Genomic DNA, 18,912 nt, shown 5'->3' on the forward strand with positions numbered 1-18,912 from the left:
AGGCGGGACTTGAATCTTATTTTCGTTTAAAATCATTTAATTTATTAACTCTCCACAATTTCCTCCTCTTCGATATTTCCATGTATCTAAAATTCAATTTTTTTTAGAAAGCAATAATTATTCCGAAAGAGTAGCCGTTTTTAAATTGAGAAGCGCGAGGTGTGCGGGACTTCCGGTTCTTTTAACGGACTGTTCTCGAGGCGGAAAACAATAAAACATTTTAAAATCCTCCGACCCGCCGTAGAATTTAAAATGAATGTAATCTGACGGGAGAGAGCCAACATATAAATGTTTTCAAAAATATGTTTTTAATCGGTTGCCCAGGGCGATGGCGTAACATCCGGCCCTTCATATGTCAACAAGTAAAAATATCAAGGTAAATGTTTATTATTTTACATAAGACTATTATTCAGTGGTTTTTGTTTCTAAATGTGTTATTTTTATATAATGGGTGTGAATGTTTGTGGTTTTACACTCAAAGTGGGAGAGAATTTGTGGGAGGTGCAGAAGAGGGCGTGGTCAGGACTCATCCCCAGACCGCCCCCTTGCTTCAGTCCTCCCCATTCCCATCATTCCTCGTCCCCTCTTTTATTCTATATGACGGGCACTCTTTGATATATGTAACATATTTTGCTTTTCGGAAACATATACTTTGTAAATAAAGCTGTGATTTTTTTTTCAATTGTTTTCGAAATGATTTCTATATGACCTGGGGGGAGGAAGAGGGCGGGATCATTGTCTGGTCCTTCGGTTCCTCCTCTGACCTCACGCTTCCCATCATTCCCCTCGGGGAAACTTTGATTTTATTTCATCCTCATAGACATAATATATGTGCCATATTATTTTTCTAATTTTGGCTATACATACATATATATTTCAAATTGTTTTTCGAAATTTATCATTTTTATTCCAGCCTTGCAGGGGTTGAGAGGAAAGAGTCAGTATTCGATCCTCCAGTCCCGCCCTTTTGTCATTCCTCCTGTTTACTCGTGAGAAATTTTTATCTTATACAACTACGTACATAATATTTTATTATTCTAAGTATATCATTTATGTACAGATATCATTTTCCAATGGATCCTTATCATTTTTATCTTTTGGGGTGAGGGCGGTGGTCGGGACTAATATTGAGGGCGGGTCCTCCAGTCCCGCGCCCTAGCCTCTTCCTCCTTCCCATCATCCTGTTCCCTTGAGTAATGTTTACCATTTGAGATATCATGCGTATTAGTAACACTTAATTTCTTCCCCGTGTGTCATTTGTAAACACACCATGATTTCCTAATTTTATTCTGAAGACACAATTTAAATTTTGGCGGTTTGGAGACAGATCCAGAGTGTTAAGGAAGGGGCGGGGCCTGAGCTGCGTCCTCCAGTCCCGCTCTCTGGTATTCCTTCACGTTCCTATCATCCCTCCACAAAAATATCTATGATTCGAGAGATATATAGATTACATATTTTATTTTTGTGAATATATAATTTGCATAAAGATATGATTTTCTATTTTTATTCTGAATATATTTTTAATTCAAGCTTCTCGGAGAGTGGAGCCGGTAAATGTTGAGAGCGGGAGGTGGTGGTCGGGGACAGGTCGTCCAGCCCCGCCCCCTAACCTGACTCCTCCTCTATCCCATCATCCACTCCGCCTTCTCTCTCCTGGCCGCTGCGCGGGAGAGAACTGAATAGCTGTGTCCTCATGGGAGTCCCGCACAAAGCAAATCTTCAGTAAAATATCACAATAAACAGCCTTACCATCATGAAAGTAATCTCACACTTAACACTCCCACCATCCTCACTGAAATCACAAGGCAAATAGCCTAATATCCTAACTGAAGTCTTACACTAAATGGGGGGAGGACCTCCAGCCCCGCCCCACTACGTTCCTCCTGATTCCCGTCATCCTCTCACCCGGCCTGTGGGATTGAGCGTCCTTCAGCTCCGCCCCCTTGTCTCCTCCTGTATCCCGTCATTCTCTTTCCCCACGCCCCGGCGTCACTCCTCCAGATTCCCGTCAGCCTCTCCTCCTCCTCAGGGCGAGCGGGCGGGGGCGGGGCCGCTCGCTGGGTTGCGCGCGCCGAAAGATGGCGGCTTCCATGCTGAAGTGGAAGCGCGTCGCGGGCTCGAGCGGGCCGGTCCCCCGGCCCCGCCACGGGCACCGGGCCGTGGCCATCAAAGAGCTGATGGTGGTCTTCGGCGGCGGCAACGAGGGCATCGTGGACGAGCTGCACGTTTACAACACGGGTAATGGGGGAGGAGAGGGGGGTGAATAACACACACAATTGGGAAAGAAGGGAAAAGGGAGGGAGAAGCAACAATAACAAAATCTTCCCCTCCCCCTTGCAGATGGTGGGGGTGGGGGTGGGGGTGGGGGTGAGGGTGAGGTTGCCCATCATTCATATTCCCCTTGTTGTTGTAGTAACAACATGGCGGCGCCCGGGGGAAGCAGCGGCCTGTGTGACGTCACGCCCGACAAGATGGCGGCCGCCACAGACTGGCGCCAAACCTAGAGCCAGCTCCCCCAGCTTTACACAGTGTAACACCCCCGTCTGCCTGACATAGTGCAAACCTCGTCTGCCTGATACGGTACAAAGCCCCTCTGCCTGACACAGTGCAAACCCTCCTGCCTTGTACAGTACAACCTCCCTTGCCTTGCACGGTGCAAACCTCCCCAGCCTTGCAGATTGCAAACCCCCCCCGCCCCGCCTTGCACAGGGCAAATCCCCCAACCCCACTGCCTTGCACGATGCAAACTGCCCCCCCCCCACCCCCACTGCCTTGCACGATGCAAACCCCCCCCCAGCCTGGTGCAGTGTGAACCTCCCCCCCTCACCTTTGCCTAGCATAGTGCAGACCCACACAGCCTCATGCCACATTCCCCCTGCCACCTTTTACTGTCTGCCTGTTTACGTTTCCACATTTCCCACCTCTCCACTCTTGCTTTTAGTTTGACTTTTATTTACACTTTTCAAATTTTCCACTTTTCCACATGTGCCATTTTCTGGTTTTTTGCTTTGTACAAAATATCCAATGGAGGGAGAGGTGTCTTCTTACAATTTCAGGGGGCTTTTTTTTCCCCAAACTTCCAAGGCCTCTTGTTTGCAAATGTCTAGGGTCATTTGTTTGCAAATTTCCTGGATCTACACTTCTGCAAGTGTCTTGATTCTGCAATCCACACCCTGCAGCTTTGCGGTGTCCACGTGTTTGTGTCATCTGCGTTTTTGCAGAATTCGGGCATTTGCAGGTTTGCGGCATCCACGTTTTTGCAGAATTCTGGCGCCGGCACCCGTGCAAATTTTCGTATGTGTTTTTGCAAATTTTTAGTGCTAAATTTTTGCAAGTGGAGTTGTTTGTGTTTTTTATCGTTGGTTTGCACATTTTGATTTTGCAAATTGTTTCTGTTTCACAAATTGCATTTTCTTATTACACGATTGGCAGTTTCAATTGCATTTCAAATAATTCCAGTTAAACTGAATGACAACATAAAGGATTTTAACACAATGTCCTCAGTTTTGATTTTAGGTTTGATGTTACGTCCTTGTTCATAAATCACTAAAAGCCAGAAGCTGCAACAAACACTTGGGCAAATAATGCTTTAACCTTCGTTGTGACGGGATTTGAGTACAGAAATAAAGGTGTTTTGCTGCAGTTGTATTGAGCCTCAGTATGAGCTCAGCTGGAGTGTAGTGTGCACAGTTCTGTTCTCTGTGTCAAAGTGGACTGAATGAAGTTTCACTAGCCTAATCCCCAGGATGGTGGGATTGTCTTACGAGCAATGCTTGAGAAGACGGGGCACAGTGGTTAGCACTGCTGGCTCACGGTGCCAGGGATCCAGGATTGGGCCAATGTCTGTGTGGAGTCTGCACATTCTCCCCGTGTATGCGTGGCTTTCCTCCTGCAGTCTAAAGGTGTACAGGTTAGGTAGGTTGGCCACGATAAATTGGCCCTTTAGTGTCCAAAGATGTGTCAGTTAGGGGGATTAGTGTGGATACTGTGTGGGGATACAGGATTGAGGAGGGGTGGTGGTTGAGTCGGATGTTCTGTCGGAACTTCGGTGCAGATCAGGACACATGGCCTCCTGCACTGTTGTGATTCTGTGAAGTCTCGCAACACCAGGTTAAAGTCCAACAGGTTCATTTGGTGGGAAAAGTCACTAACTTTCAGGTCTCTGACCCTCCGTCAGGTGAGCAGAGAACTCACTAGCAAAAGCCACTAGCATTCGGTCCTCTGACCCATCGCCAGGTAAGCGGAGAACTCTCTGCTCAGAGGCCTGAAAGCTAGTGGCTTTTGCTACCAAATAAACCTGTTGGACTTTAACCTGGTGTTGTGAGACTTCTTACTGTGTTTACTCCAGTCCAACGCCAGCATCTCCACATCGTGATCCTATGACTCAAGGGTTGATACAGGCAGGATGTTTGTGTTTGCCCTGGCTGGAGGGACTGGGCTAGAAGCAGGTGACACAGTCTCAAGGCACTGGTGAATCTTTGGAGTTCTCTACCCCAGGGGACCCTGGACACTCAGTCATTGAGCAGGTGTACGATAAGAGATTGGTAAATCATAGAACCTTACAGTGCGGAAGAGGCCCTTTGGCCCATCGAGTCAGCATCAGCACATTAGAAACACCTGACCTTCCACCTAATCCCATCTGCCAGCACTTGGTCCAAAGCCCTGAATGTTACGATGTGCTAAGTGCTCATCCAGGTACTTTTTAAAGGATGTGAGTCTACCCTCCACCACTCTCCCAGGCAGTGCATTCCAGACCCTCACCACCCTCTGGGTAAAAAAGCTTTTCCTCATCCCCCCCAAACATCCTGCCCCTCACCTTGAACCTGTGTCCCCTCGTGACTGACCCTCTAACAGCTGCTCCCTATCCACTCCCTTGGGGAGCACCCACAGGAAACCCACGCAGACATGGGCACGACATGCAAACTTCACACAGTCACCCAAGGCCGGAATCGAACCTGGGTCCTTGGTGCTGTGAGGCAGCAGCTCTAACCACTGTGCTGTCCCAAATCCTTCAAGTATTTTCATGTCCCACATAATCTTGTATACCTCGATCAGGTCGCCCCCTCAGTCTTCTCTGCTCCAATGAAAACAACCCAAGCCTACCCAACCCCTCTTCATTATCTAACTGTTCCATCCCAGGCAGCATCCTGGTGAATCTCCTCTACACCCCCTCCAGTGCAATCACAGCCTTCCTGTAATGTGACGGCCAGAATGGCACACAGTACTCCAGCTGTGGCCTCACCTCTCCAATATGACTTTCCTGCCTTTGTAGTCTATGCCCTGATTGATAAAGGCAAGTGTCCGTTTTTTTTCACCACCCTTTTGACATGCCCTTCCGCCTTCAGAGGTCTCTGGACAAACACACCAAGGTCCCTTTGTTCCACAGAACCTCCTGGTGTCCTACCATTAACTGAATACTTCCCTGTCAAATTTTTCCTCCCAAAGTGTATCACCTCACACTTTTCAGGGCTAAATTCCATCTGCCACTTAAGCCCATTTGACCATTCTGTCGATATCTTCTTGTAGCCCAAGACATTCAGCCTCTCTGTTAACCACCCGACTAATCTTTGTAACATCCACAAACTTACTGATCCTACCCCCCGCATTGTCATCTATATCGTTTATATAAATACTGATAATAGGGGTCCAGCACAGATTCCTACGGTACGCCACTGGACACTGGTTTCTGGTCACTAAAGCAGCCTTCTGTCATCACGCTCTGTCTCCCACAACTGAGCCAATTTTCAGTCCGCTTTATCAAATTGCCCTGTATCCCATGTGAATTTACCTTCTTTACAAGTCTCCCATGTGGGACCTTGTCAAAGGCTTTACTGAAATCCATGTAAACTACATTGACTGCACTACCCTTGTCTACATACCTGGTCATGTCCCCAAAAAGTTCAGTCTAACAAAGCCACGCTGACTGTCCCTGATCAAGCTTTGCTTCTCCAAGTGGAAATAGATGCTCCCCTTCAGAAGTTTCTGCAATATTTCCCTACCACTGACGTGAGACTCACTGGTTTGTAGTTCCCTCGTTTATCTCTACAATCCTTAAATAGCGGAACCACATTAGCTGTCCTTCACCCGTCTGACATCTCTCCCATTAAGAAGTCTGCTAACACCAGGTTTAAGTCCAACTGATTTATTTGATAGTAAACTCGCAAGCTTTCGCAGTTTGCCCCTTTGTCAGGCGAATGGAGAGTTCTGGCCTCAGACAGAGCATATAACAGCACAGACAGTTTACAGATTACTGACTAGAATAGAAAACTTCTTACTGTGTTTACCCCAGTCCAACGCCGGCATCTCCACATCACCTCTCCCGTTGCCAGAAAGGAACTGAAAATTTGGGTCATAACCCGTGTAATTTCCTCCCTCACTAGGGCACAATTCATCTGGACTTGGAGATTTGCCTACTTAAAAGGTTTGCCTTCAAGTTGAGGAATAAAGAGTTCTCTAAGGTTTGATCTGTTGCTTTGGGGCTTATGTTGACCCTGATATTGCCCTACCCTCGTTTAGATGTAGCTGCATTGTGAATATGAGGGGGTGTCTGAGTCCGCTCTGTAGATACGGGACGAGGTTGGGGCACTGGGCAGAGCAATGACAGCTCTGTCAATGGGACGGGGATCTGGGTGTTTTCAGCAGTGATGCTCCCGACACCTTTGACCATGTGGCACTCGCTCGCTGCTGGCTGGGCTTTCTGTGCTCAAATCACCAGGCTGGAGGTCAGCAAGGTCCAACCCTGCTGCACGTGATGTGGAATTTGGCCGGTCTGCAGTGAAATTCATAACCTTGATCGACCAGACAAAGCTTTTGGAGTTTTAAATTGGCTTTTATATGTCCAATAGCAAGGAAGTCTGTCTTCCACAAGGTGGTGTACGTGGCATGAACAATTATACCTTTACTTATCTTTTCACATATGCCAATCACATGTACGTTTGTTCTGAAGTAATTGATATCCAATTACAACAAATAGTTCTGATTGCTTCATTGATGTCAGGTGAATATAGTTACCTAGTTACAATCCCAATATGCTTGTCTGGTTATAACCATTACTTATTAACGAGGTTTGCCGACATTGCGACACCACCCACACCTGCTGTTGTGGTTACCACATTGTGATTGTCAGAGTTTTCACTTACAGAATTATAGGATCCCTACAATGCAGAATGAGACCATTCAGCCAATTGTGTCTGCACCGATTCTCTCGACGGAGCATCTTACCTACCCCCTGCCCTGGACCTGCAATCCTACCCTGTGTTTACCCCACTACTTCCCTCTAGCCTACACGTCTTTGGACACTAAGGACTGATTTGCCGTGGCCAATCCACGTAACCACATCTTTGGACAGTAAGGGGCAATTTAATATGGCCAATCCACTTAACCTGCACATCTTTGGACTGTGGGTGGAAACCGGAGGAAACCCATGCAGACATGGGAGAACATGCAGACTCCGCACAGACAGTGACCCAAGCTGGGAATCAAACCTGGGTCCCTGGCGCTGTGAGGCAGCAGTGCTAACCACTGTGCCACCGTGCCGTTTCTTGGTCTGCTTGTCTGTGCTGCCCATCTATAAGTGCGGGAACTGCACTGAAACATCTTCAGGGCGGTAACCTGGGGAACTGTGCTGTGCTGGCAACTGAAGGCATCGAGTCCCCCCCTCCAACACCATTTCAGATTGACCAGCCTAAATATGGTCATCCGAGGACACTTCCTCTTCTTGCTGGGAGCTGGGATGTTGACAGGGCAGACAACAGAACATTGAGAGCAGTGGGAAGCACAGGAGGAGGCCATTCAGCCCATCAGAATGGCTCCACCATTCCATTAGACCATGGCTGACCTGTATCTCTCCCTTTTTATCATTCCTCGATTCCTGAGAAGGATGTGGGCGTGGCTGGCCGGGCCCAATGTTTATCCCCATCCCTAATTGCCCCCTCGGGAAGGCGGTGAGTGAGCTGCCATCTTGAACCTGCTGCAGTCCTGTGTGGTGTAGGTACAGCCACGGTGCTGTTAGGGAGGGAGTTCCAGGATTTTTGACCCCAGCCACAGTGAAGGAATAGCCGATATATTTCCAAGTTGGGATCGTGTATGTATGTGTGCGGGCATGTGTGTGCATTTGGAGAGGGAAACTTGTAGGCGGTGGGTGTTCCCCATGGCGTCTGCTGCCCTTGCCCTTCTAGGGGGTAGAGGTGGCAGGTTTGGATGGCACTGTGGAGGGAGCCTTGGTGAGTCACTGCAGTGCATCTTGTAGACGGTACACACTGCTGCCGCTGTGCATCGGTGGTGGAGGGAGTGAATGTTGAGGATGTGTGTTAGCATGTCAATTGAGCGGGGGGCTGCTTTGTCCTGGATGGTGTCGAGCTTCTCAAGTGTTGTCGGAGCCGCGCTCATCTAGGCGAGTGGGAGAATATTCCAGCACACTCCTGACTTGTGCCTTGTACATGGTGGACAGGCTTTTGGGGGGAGTCAGGAGGTGAGTTACTCTCCACAGGATTTCCAACCTCTGACCTGCTCTGGGAGCCTCATTTACTTCCAAGTATTTATTTTTTTGCTGTGGGCGCAGCAAACAGAATCCCATTAACCAGTGAACAAAACCCTTCCTTTGAATGCCTACGAAGCAGTCTCCCCTCCCCTCCCCGTCACCATTCCCACTATCTGCTCCTAAACACAGATCAGAGGCTGATAGGATGAACACACAGGTAGAGGCTCAATAATCTGTGCCCACTTGCTGCATGAGAAGCTCAAAGCAGCTGCCATCTGGATGGCTCTAACCCCATGCTGTACCTGTCCTGGGAGTGTTTGATGGGGGACAGTGTAGAGGGAGTTTTACTCTGTATCTAACCCCATGCTTCACCTGCCTGGGAGTGTTTGATGGTGGGGACAGTGTAAAGAGAGCTTTACTCTGTATCTAACCCTGTGCTGCACCTGCCTGGGAGTGTTTGATGGGGGACAGTGTAAAGGGAGCTTTACTCTGTATCTAAGCCCTCGCTGTAGGAAGGTTTGAGCTGTGTGATACTTTTATTCCTTCCTGGGGGTGTGGGGGGGTCGCTGGGGCAATTAGGGATTTGTTGCCCATCCCTAATTGCCCCCTTGATCTGACTGTCCTGTTTGGGGTCATTACAAACTGACTGTAAATCTGCTGTGCCTCCTCCGTGCTGAAGGAGGAGACCATTCAACCCATCGAGCCTATTCTGCCATTTGATACAATCGTGGTTGATCAGACACTTTTACCCACACTATCCTCACTACTCTCTCCATCACTGTTAATCGGAAATCTATCAATCACTGCTTTAAACACACGCAGTGACTGAGCTTCCACAGCCCTCCGGGATAGACAATTCCAAAGATTCACAACCCACATCTCCATCCTAAGGGGCTTGATTTTGACATTGTGCCCCCTGGTTCGAGGCTCACCCACCAAGCAGAAATGTAGAAAATGGAAGGAGGAGTAGACCGTTCAGCCCTTCAAGCCTGCTCCGCCATTCATTTTGATCATGGCTGATCATCGAATTCAATATCCTGATTTCCCCCTCCTTTCCCCCTCGATCCCTTTAGCCCCAAGAGCTGAATCTGATTCCTTCTTGAAATCACACAACGTTTTGCCATTACTTTCTCTGGTAGCAAATTCCACACATTCGCCACCCTCTGGGTGAAGGAATTTCAAATCCGTCTGGTAAACCTTTGCTGCACTCCCTCTGTAGCAAGGATATGCTTCCTCAGATAAGGGGGTAGGTCGGGGGACGTATCTCTGCAGGTGTGGAAAAGTGGCAGCAAAATACAGGGGACTCGTAAATTAAGGGGGTGAATCGGGGCTCTGCATTTAATTTCCTCTCGATTCACTGTTGTAAGGTAAATATCAGATTTGTGACATGGTGGGGGTGGGGGGGGGGACCTGCCTCATCATTCCCCGCCCCAGCACTTCAATATAGAGACCCCGGGGTCTTCTATGTTCATGCGAGGGGTGGGGGGAGAATCAGCATGTCCTGTAAGAAAGGCAGCACTGCGTAATGTGGGCTTCTCAGCTTGGGTTCCTGGAGAGAGGGGACATGCGTATGTGCACACGTACATACATGTGCGCACACATGCACACCTGCATACACGTGCACAATAGGTGCACATACGTGCGTGCACAGACATGGATAAGTGCGCACACGCACTTGTGTGCACGCTGTTGATTTAGCCTACCTATAGCTGGGTGTAGCAGGGTTATTGAGCTCCCTCTCTCTCTATCTGCAGGTTCCAGTTTCACATCCTGCCTTTCTCTTTTCTCCCACAGCTACGAACCAGTGGTTTATCCCAGCGGTGCGAGGGGACATTCCGCCCGGCTGCGCAGCCTACGGTTTCGTGTGTGACGGCACCCGCCTGCTGGTCTTCGGGGGCATGGTGGAATACGGCAAATACAGCAACGACCTGTACGAGCTCCAGGTACCAGCTTCCTGCACTTGGTACACAGCGGACTCACTCTGGCTTCTCGCTCGCATTCGCCTTCACAGTCTGTCCTTGCTGTTCGTTCAGTTCATTTATAGCTCCCCTCGCCCCCAGCCACACTCTCTCTCTCTCTCTCTTTCTTTCTCCTCCTCCTCCTCCTCCTCTTCCACCCCCACGCCTAGCCCATCTCTCTCTCTCCCTATTCCAGTCTCTCTCTCTCTGTTGCTCTATCCCAGTCTCTCTCTCTCGCTCTCTGTCTCTTTCCTCCTCCTCCTCTCCCCCACTGACCCCACCATGCTCCTTGTTTCTTCCCTGTCTGTACCCGCCTCCCACCGCCAATCACATACTTCTCTTCTGCCTCACTCTTTGCATCTGTCTCCCTCTCTGTCCCTACAGTAACCCCCATACGTGCTTTCTGCCTTCCTGTCTTTCTTTCCTCTTGTTTTTTCTGCCTCGATGTTGCCATTCTCTCACTATCTCCTGTCTACCGGTAATTTTCCCTTTGAACATCACCTCCCTCATATTTAATTAGATTTTGAACTGACTGTAATTAAAACTAGTTTGAAGTTCCGAGTACAGCCACATTGAGAGAGAGGTGTGTTTGTGTTTTTCCTTGCCTAATTTGAGGTTTAATTTTGAAGAGTGAATGAATTGAGTTTGAAAGTTTGCAACAGATGCATTAAATACCTGACCAATGGCCAAACACAGGAGAATGTTCAAAATAGTGCCAGACACAGTAAAGTTTATTAATAACAAGTAGGCCTACATTAACACTGCAATAAAGTTACTGTGAAAATCTCCTAGTTGCCACACTCCGACACTTGTTCGGATACGCTGAGGGAGAATTTACCACACAAATAGAATCCCTGTAGTACAGATGGAGGGCATTTGGCCCATTGAGCATACATGGACAATAATCCCACCCAGGCCCAATCTCTCATCCCACACATTTACCCTGTTAATCCCCCTGACACTAAGGGGCAATTTAGCATGACACATCTTTGGTCTGTGGGAGGAAGCCCACACAGACACAGGGAGAACGTGCAAACTCCACACAGACAGGTACCCAAGACCAGAATTGAGCCTGGGTCCCTGGACCTGTGAGGCAGCAGTGCTAACCACTGTGCTGCCCGCGTAGATAGAGGGAAAGAGACAGGTGTGAATAGAAATGGCTGGGAGCCTAATGCGTGAGAATCATAGAATCCTACAGTGCAGAAGGAGGCCTTTTGGCTCATCGAGTCTGCACTGACCACAATGCCACCCAGGCCTATCCAAATAACCCCAAGCGTTTACCCTAACTGGTCCCCCTGACACTAAGGGGCAACTTAGCACGGCCAATCCACCTAACCTGCACACCTTTGGACTCTGGGAAGAAACCGGAGCACCCGGAGGAAACCCATGCAGACACAGGGAGAATGTGCAAACTCCACATTGACAGTGACCTGAGGCCAGAAGTGAACCCGGATTCCTGGCGCTGTGAGACAGCAGCGCTAACCTACTGTGCCACCATACTGCCCTCGTAAATAAAGGGAGAGAGACAGACACATATACAATTGGTGGGAATCCATTGTGTGAGAGGTCCAGCTGTTGGGGTAACGGACTTCCTTTCTCTCTGCGCAGGCTAGTCGGTGGGAGTGGAAGAAGCTGAAGCCTAAACCTCCCAAGAACGGGTCGTTGCCATGCCCGCGGCTGGGACACAGCTTCTCCCTGGTTGGAAACAAGTGCTACCTGTTTGGAGGATTGGCCAATGACAGTGAGGACCCCAAGAACAACATTCCACGGTAAGGAATGGGGGAAAATGTGATGCGGGAATCCTGGGTGTGCGAGGAGGCGGGGATCTTAGTGCCTGTTCCAAAGCACTTCACTGGACACAGAGTTTGAACCCAGCGCTGCACGAGCTTGTATTGGAGAGAGGCTCTTGAGGAACTTGGACAGGTTTTCAGCAAAATCATAATTTGTGGGGGAGAGACAGAGACAGAAGTAGGTCCTCCTTCCAAGACAGAGATACGGAGGGTCGTTGTGGCTGGAGGAGGTTACAGAGATAGGGAGAGGGTGTAGGGGCTGGAGGAGGTTACAGAGATGGGGAGAGGGTGTAGGAGCTGGAGGAGGTTACAGAGATAGGGAGGGATATAGGAGCTGGAGAGGGTTACAGTGATAGGGAATAGGAGCTGGAGGGAGTCACAGTGAAAAGGAGGATTGAAGGGGCTGGGGGAGGTTACAAAGATAGGGAGGGTTGTAGGGATCTGAAGGATGTTATAGAGATAGGAGGGGTTGTAGGGGCTGGAGGGGGTTACTGAGATAGGGAGGTTGGGGCTGGAGGAGGTTACAGGGATAGGGAGGAGTGTAAGGGCTGGAGGAGGTAACAGACATTGGGAGGGTGTAGGGGCTGGGGGGGTGCAGTTTATAGAGATAGGGAGAGAAGGTGGGGAGATTTGAATGCGAAAATGCAAACTCGACCATTGAGGTTCTTTGACTTTTTGATCAGTGCTTCATCTCTCTCTGTCAGTGACCTGATGTTATGTGATGACAGAGCGTAGACCTCAATAACTGCGGGGTGATGGGGAATGCCAGTAATTGCTGTTGGAGTTGAAGCCAGTGAGTGCAGTAGGGGGGTGGGGGCTGAAGGAGGTCTCGTGCTTGGTGTAAAGGGACAGTGTTGGAACCGTATTCAGAGGGAGCAGGGGAGACACGGGCTGGAAATAAAAGTTCCTGTCTCTGAATGTACTATCAGATTCTCTCATTGTCCCACTGATTTGACTGTGGCTGCTTTCAGGGTGAGTGTTTTGTAATTACCGTTAGTTTCCAGTGGAGCTGCTGAACGATTTGTTTATCTCCTCATCCCTTCACCCTTCCCCTTTCTGTCCTTTTCCTTTCTCTCCCACACTATATCATTTTCTACTCCTCTTCCAACGTCTGTCTCTCTGTCTGAACCTCTCTGTTGCTCCCCCCACTCCTCGCTTTCTTTCTCTCTGTCCTCCGCTATTTCCTTCCCTGCCACTGTTGACCCCCCACCTGCCTTTCTCTCTGTCGCCTCTCCTTTTGCTTTCTCTCTATTCTCCCCCTCTGCCTCTGCCCCTGCCGCCGCCCCTCCCCTTCTTAGATATTTGAACGATGTTTACATCCTGGAGCTGAGGCCTGGCTCAGGGGTGCTGGGTTGGGACAATCCCATCACCTATGGAGTCCTTCCCCCTCCGCGGGAGTCTCACACTGCGGTCATTTACACTGACAAGGAGGTCAAGAAATCCAAGCTGGTCATCTACGGAGGGATGAGTGGCTGTCGGCTTGGCGATCTCTGGACTTTAAACATCGGTAAGGAAAAGGCCACTTCATCCAATTAACAGCCGCATAATGTGAGGATTTTGCTGTCGGGGACAGTGTAGAGGGAGCTTCACTCTGTATCTAACCTGGTGCTGGACCTGTCCTGGGAGTGTTTGATGGAGGACAGTGTAGAGGGAGCTTCACTCTGTATCTAACCTGGTGCTGGACCTGTCCTGGGAGTGTTTGATGGGGACAGTGTAGAGGGAGCTTTACTCTGTATCTAACCCCGTGCTGGACCTGTCCTGGGAGTGTTTGATGGGGGACAGTGTAGAGGGAGCTTTACTCTGTATCTAACCCCGTGCTGTATCTGGCCTGGGAGTGTTTGATGAGGATGGTGCAGAGGGAGTAGAAAGAGGATACTCCTTGTTGCTGTGCAGGGAGAGCCGGGCAATAGGGCTGACTTTCTGGCCCTCTCAGATGGCTAGCCCTAACACGGGCTGAGTGGGCTTTAGTTGTAACATCCTGCAATGGTGTTGTTATTTGCCAGCAAGGTGCTTGAACGATCTGAGGTTTTGGAACGGTGATGTGCAGCTGTGGGACTATTGGGATGCTTCAGTTCTGCTCCGGAAACAAGGAAGTTAGCTTTCTTGCTTGTTCTCTCTGTAGATACGTTAACGTGGAACAAGCCCAATGTGAATGGTGTTTCCCCGCTTCCTCGCAGTCTGCACTCTGCCACCACTGTCGAGAATAAGTAAGTGAACGTTCTACCTCCTAGGCAGCGGGCTCTTGTATTAAAAAGCTCTGGTTCTGAGTGCGTTCTGTCTGTTATCATTTCGTGTCCCTCGCTGCCCTCCTTTGCGCTCTCCTTTAGGCACTCTCTGGACACGGACTCTGTTTTGCACCCCTTGTACAGTCCCTCTTTCACACACACACACACACACCACGGTCTCTGTTAAAAGTGGGTTGGGATGAAGGGTGTGTTTATGAGGTTTAAAATCTGATATAAATCAGCTTTCTCTCTCCCAGAATGTACGTGTTTGGTGGCTGGGTCCCGTTAGTCATGGATGACGTGAAGGTGGCGACACATGAGAAGGAATGGAAGTGTACCAACACACTGGCCTGTCTCAATCTGGGTACGTATGGCTGCCTCTGTCTTCCCTGCTCGCTTCCTTACTCTGCTCTCCCTACCCGTCACCGACCCCCTACCCTTCACCGACCCCCTCTGAGGGCTGAAACGCTGTGAATCTGAGCCTCCAACTCAAACCCCAGCAGGAACGTGGGAACTTTGTGTGCACAATACTGCCACCATGTGGCGTGGATGGGCCAGTCATGACTATAATCCTGCCTCTCTCTGACCGACCTCCTGATTTTAAAATTTAATTTTTTAACTAAGAAGATCTTCCTCCGCCTCCCTCCCTCTGACAGACACGATGACCTGGGAGCCTGTCGTCATGGATGCGCAGGAGGATAACCTGCCCCGGGCCCGGGCTGGCCACTGTTCTGTGGCGGTGAACTCTCGGCTCTACATCTGGAGTGGCAGGGACGGATACAGGAAAGCTTGGAACAATCAGGTGTGCTGCAAGGACCTGTGGTACCTGGAGACAGGTAGGCAGGAGCTGAATCTCCACTGGCTCTCCCTCCCCACCTCGGTCCTCCTCTCTCTCTCTCTCTCCCCATCTCAGTCCTCCACTCGCTCTCTGTCTCCCCCTGCCTCAGTCCTCCGTGCTCTGTCTCTCTCTCTCCCCCCCACTTCCCCACCCAGCCAACATTCGCTTCTCCCCTCCCTGCCCCCCTCCCTCCTCGTGCCCTCCACCAGTTGCATTGATTCCAATAATTAGGTGTTGAGGGAGTAACAGCCGGAAGCTGGGACATCAAAACTGGCTGATTTTCCAAGACAGCAGAGTCACGGACTCTCCCAGCTCCTCTCAGACAGTCAGCTGGTTTGGCTGCTCTTATCAATGGCAGGAACCCGTCTCCAGCTAGGGACCCGAGGCACTTTTCACTGCTATACCAGTCGCGACATTCTCCAGACCCTGAGTAGGTGTCTGAGGAAGCGGTTGAATCTCGACCGTGGGAGGCTTCGCCCCACTAGCCAGTCCTCCAGGTGTGTCTGTGCGAACACACCAACTCCGGGGGGTGTGCTAGATTATGAAAAATGGAGGCAGCACCTTGGCTGTTTTCTTCCAATAGGTCATTCGTCAGCCCTGTTTTGGGAGTCAGCAGAGCTTTCACCAGAAACTCAAATCTCCTCCAACTCCTCCAGTCAATTTGGACAAGAAGGGCGACATGGTGGCACAGTGGTTAGTGCTGCTGCCTCACAGCTCCAGGGACCCAGGTTCGGTTCCCGGCTTCGGGTCACTGTCTGTGTGAAGTTTGTACATTCTCCCCGTATCTGCGTGGGTTTCCTCCGGGTGCTCCGGTTTCCTCCCACAGCCCGAAAGACGTGCTGATTGAGTGGATTGGCTTTGCTAAATTGACCCTGTGTCGGGGGGACTAACAGGGTAAGTACATGGGGTTACGGGGTAGGACCTGGATGGGATTGTGCTCGGTTCAGACTTGATGGGCCGAATATCCTCCTCCTGCACTGCAGGGATTTTGTGAAGAGAATGGAACCCAAGGAATATGAGAGGGAAGTAAGTGTCAGTTACGTGATAAGTAATTAGGCTCCCTCCCTCCCTAGCCGGTTGTGTGTGCCTGTGCGTATAGTGGCGTCACATGTGCTTGTGTGCGTGTGGGGTGGCACCGCCTGTGCGTAAGGCTTTGCTGCCTGTGCCTGCGGCGTCACCACCCCTCCATGCCTGCGCATGCGCGCAGTGGCGATAGTGCCTGTTGCTTGGGGATTGATGTCACTAAATGGCATTGATGTAATAAATGGCAAGGACATGACTGGAATTGGAGAGGGCAATGTTGGCGTAGTGCAGAGCCAGAGTGTGTGTGTGTGTGAGAGAGAGGCAGCATGGTTTTGTACTTGCGTATTGTGCACGTAGTTATAGGTGTAGCATTGCAGTCACAGCAACGGGGAGACGGAGAGAGCTAGAGGGGTTTGTTTATTGCAGTCGACCGTGGTTTCATGATCATCGTTTGATTTCTAATTCCATGTTTGTTTTTTCTTACTGAATTGAAATTTCACCGTCTGGAATGGTAGGATTCGAACCCGAGCTCCTGAGAGCATTACCCTGGGTCTCTGAGTGACTAGTCCAGTGATCATCCCAAAACACTGTGGCCTCCTGATGGTAGTGTGGGGAAGTGCCTTCTCTGTGAACCTTGTCACCGATTTTTGATTTGGTTTGTTATAGTCAACAATTATTGGGATACAGTGAAAAGTATTGTTTCTTGCGTGCTATACAGCCAAAGCATACTGTTCATAGAGAAGGAAATGAGAGAGTGCAGAATGTAGTGTTACAGTCATAGCTAGGCTGTAGAGAAAGATCAACTTGATGCGGGGCAAGTCTATTCAGAAGTCTGATGGCAGCAGGGAAGAAGCTGTTCTTGACTCGGTCAGTACGTGACCTCGGACGTTTGTACCTTTTTCCCAATGGAAGAAGGTGGAAGAGAGAATGTCCAGCGTGTGTGGGGTCCTTAATTATGCTGGTTGCTTTGCCAAGGCAGAGAAAGTTAGACGGAGTCAATGGGTGGGAGGCTGGTTTGCGTAATGGACTGGGTTTCGTTCACGACCTTTCATAATTCCTTGCGGCCTTGGGCAGAGCAGCAGCCATACCAAGCTGTGATACAGAAAGCAGCTTTCTATGGTGCATCTGTAAAAGTTGATGAGAGTCATAGCGGGCATATCAAATTATCTTAGACCCCTGAGAAAGTAGAGGCATTGGTAGGGCTTCCTTAACCATAGTGTCAGCATGGATGGACTAGGACAGGTTGTTGGTGATCGGGATACTTAAAAACCTGAAGCTTTCAGCCCTTTCTTCTTTGTAGACGGGCAGGTTCTGAAGTCGATGACCATCTCCTTCAATTTCCTAACCGCCGGCTCTCCTTCCTCTTTCAGAGCGACCCCCGGCTCCTTCAAGGGTGCAGCTGGTCCGAGCCAACACCAACTCGCTGGAGGTGAGCTGGGGGGCTGTGCCCACTGCCGACTCCTACCTGCTGCAGCTCCAGAAGTACGACATCCCCGTCGCCTCGCCCGCTGCCCACCCACTGCCCTCCGTGCCAGCTGGTCAGCCCAAGAGCCCAGCCCCTGCCTCAGCAGCTCCCTCGCCGCAGCAGGTTGGCGTCTCGGTGCTGCCGCAGCCTGGGGCGGCCGTCCCCTGCTCCTCCCCCGTCGCTGCTGCTCTGCCCTCGCCACAGACTGTGCTGGGCAGTGCCACAGGAGTCCGAGGCCCAGGTGAGTGCACGTGTTTGTTGGGTGTCCGGCATTGTATGGCTCCACTAACCCAGGGAGCAGGGGTGTAGGGGGACAGTAATGGATGTGGAGCTGGGGTGGTTGGACAGTAATGGACAGCTGGGGTACAGGAACACTAATGGAAGGGACACTGGTGTAGGGGGACACTAATGGAAGAGGTGCTGGGGCAGGGGGACCCTAATAGAAGCGATGCTGGTGCAGGGGGACAGTAATGGAAGAGGTGCTGGGGCGGGGGGACCCTAATAGAAGTGATGCTGGTGCAGGGGGACAGTAATGGAGGGTGCGCTGGTGCAGGGGGACAGTAATGGAGGGTGCGCTGGTGCAGGGGACAGTAATGGAGGGTGCGCTGGTGCAGGGGAGACAGTAAGGGAGGGTGCGCTGGTGCAGGGGGACAGTAAGGGAGGGTGCGCTGGTGCAGGGGGGACAGTAAGGGAGGGTGCGCTGGTGCAGGGGGACAGAAAGGGAGGGTGCGCTGGTGCAGGGGGACAGTAAGGGAGGGTGCGCTGGTGCAGGGGGACAGTTAGTTATCTTACACCACTCCCCAGTGCATCCCAGTCTCATGTTCCCCTCCCCACAACTCTGTCTACCTTGCAGGCACAACGGCAGTCCTGCGAGTGGCTTCACCTCAAGCTTCTACAGTCTTGTCAACCGGGACTTCACTCATTGCCGTGCGGCAGGCAGGGAGCCAGGGGAAGGTGCAGGGTGCTGTAACGACACTGCCCACGGGGGTACGCATGGTGGTGCCTGCCCAGGGCACCCAAGGCATGGTAAGTGAATGTCATCTGATGCTTGCGTGGTGCTACCCTGATCAGCATTCTCACTGATTCGCCTCGGAAAATTGACCCTTGGTATCCAAAGATATACAGGATAGGTGG

At 50.6% G+C, this 18,912-nt stretch overlaps 1 protein-coding gene across 2 annotated transcripts in view; it reads left to right on the forward strand.

Moving 5' to 3' along the window:
* The first annotated feature begins 2,046 nt into the window (after positions 1-2,046).
* hcfc1b (host cell factor C1b) overlaps positions 2,047-18,912 on the forward strand; it is a 46,034-nt gene continuing 29,168 nt past the window's right edge. For both annotated transcript variants that reach the window (XM_080204274.1, XM_080204275.1), the window contains exons 1-9: positions 2,047-2,238; positions 10,274-10,422; positions 12,046-12,206; positions 13,526-13,734; positions 14,350-14,434; positions 14,710-14,816; positions 15,109-15,288; positions 17,684-18,019; positions 18,632-18,804. In XM_080204274.1, coding sequence (XP_080060400.1) covers positions 2,079-2,238; positions 10,274-10,422; positions 12,046-12,206; positions 13,526-13,734; positions 14,350-14,434; positions 14,710-14,816; positions 15,109-15,288; positions 17,684-18,019; positions 18,632-18,804 — 1,560 coding nt within the window. In that variant the 5' untranslated portion in view covers positions 2,047-2,078. The remainder of the gene's footprint in view (positions 2,239-10,273; positions 10,423-12,045; positions 12,207-13,525; positions 13,735-14,349; positions 14,435-14,709; positions 14,817-15,108; positions 15,289-17,683; positions 18,020-18,631; positions 18,805-18,912) is intronic.

This window comes from Carcharhinus amblyrhynchos, chromosome 15 (genome assembly GCF_965287045.1).
Source record: "Carcharhinus amblyrhynchos chromosome 15, sCarAmb.v2.hapA, whole genome shotgun sequence".
Taxonomy (NCBI): domain Eukaryota; kingdom Metazoa; phylum Chordata; class Chondrichthyes; order Carcharhiniformes; family Carcharhinidae; genus Carcharhinus; species Carcharhinus amblyrhynchos.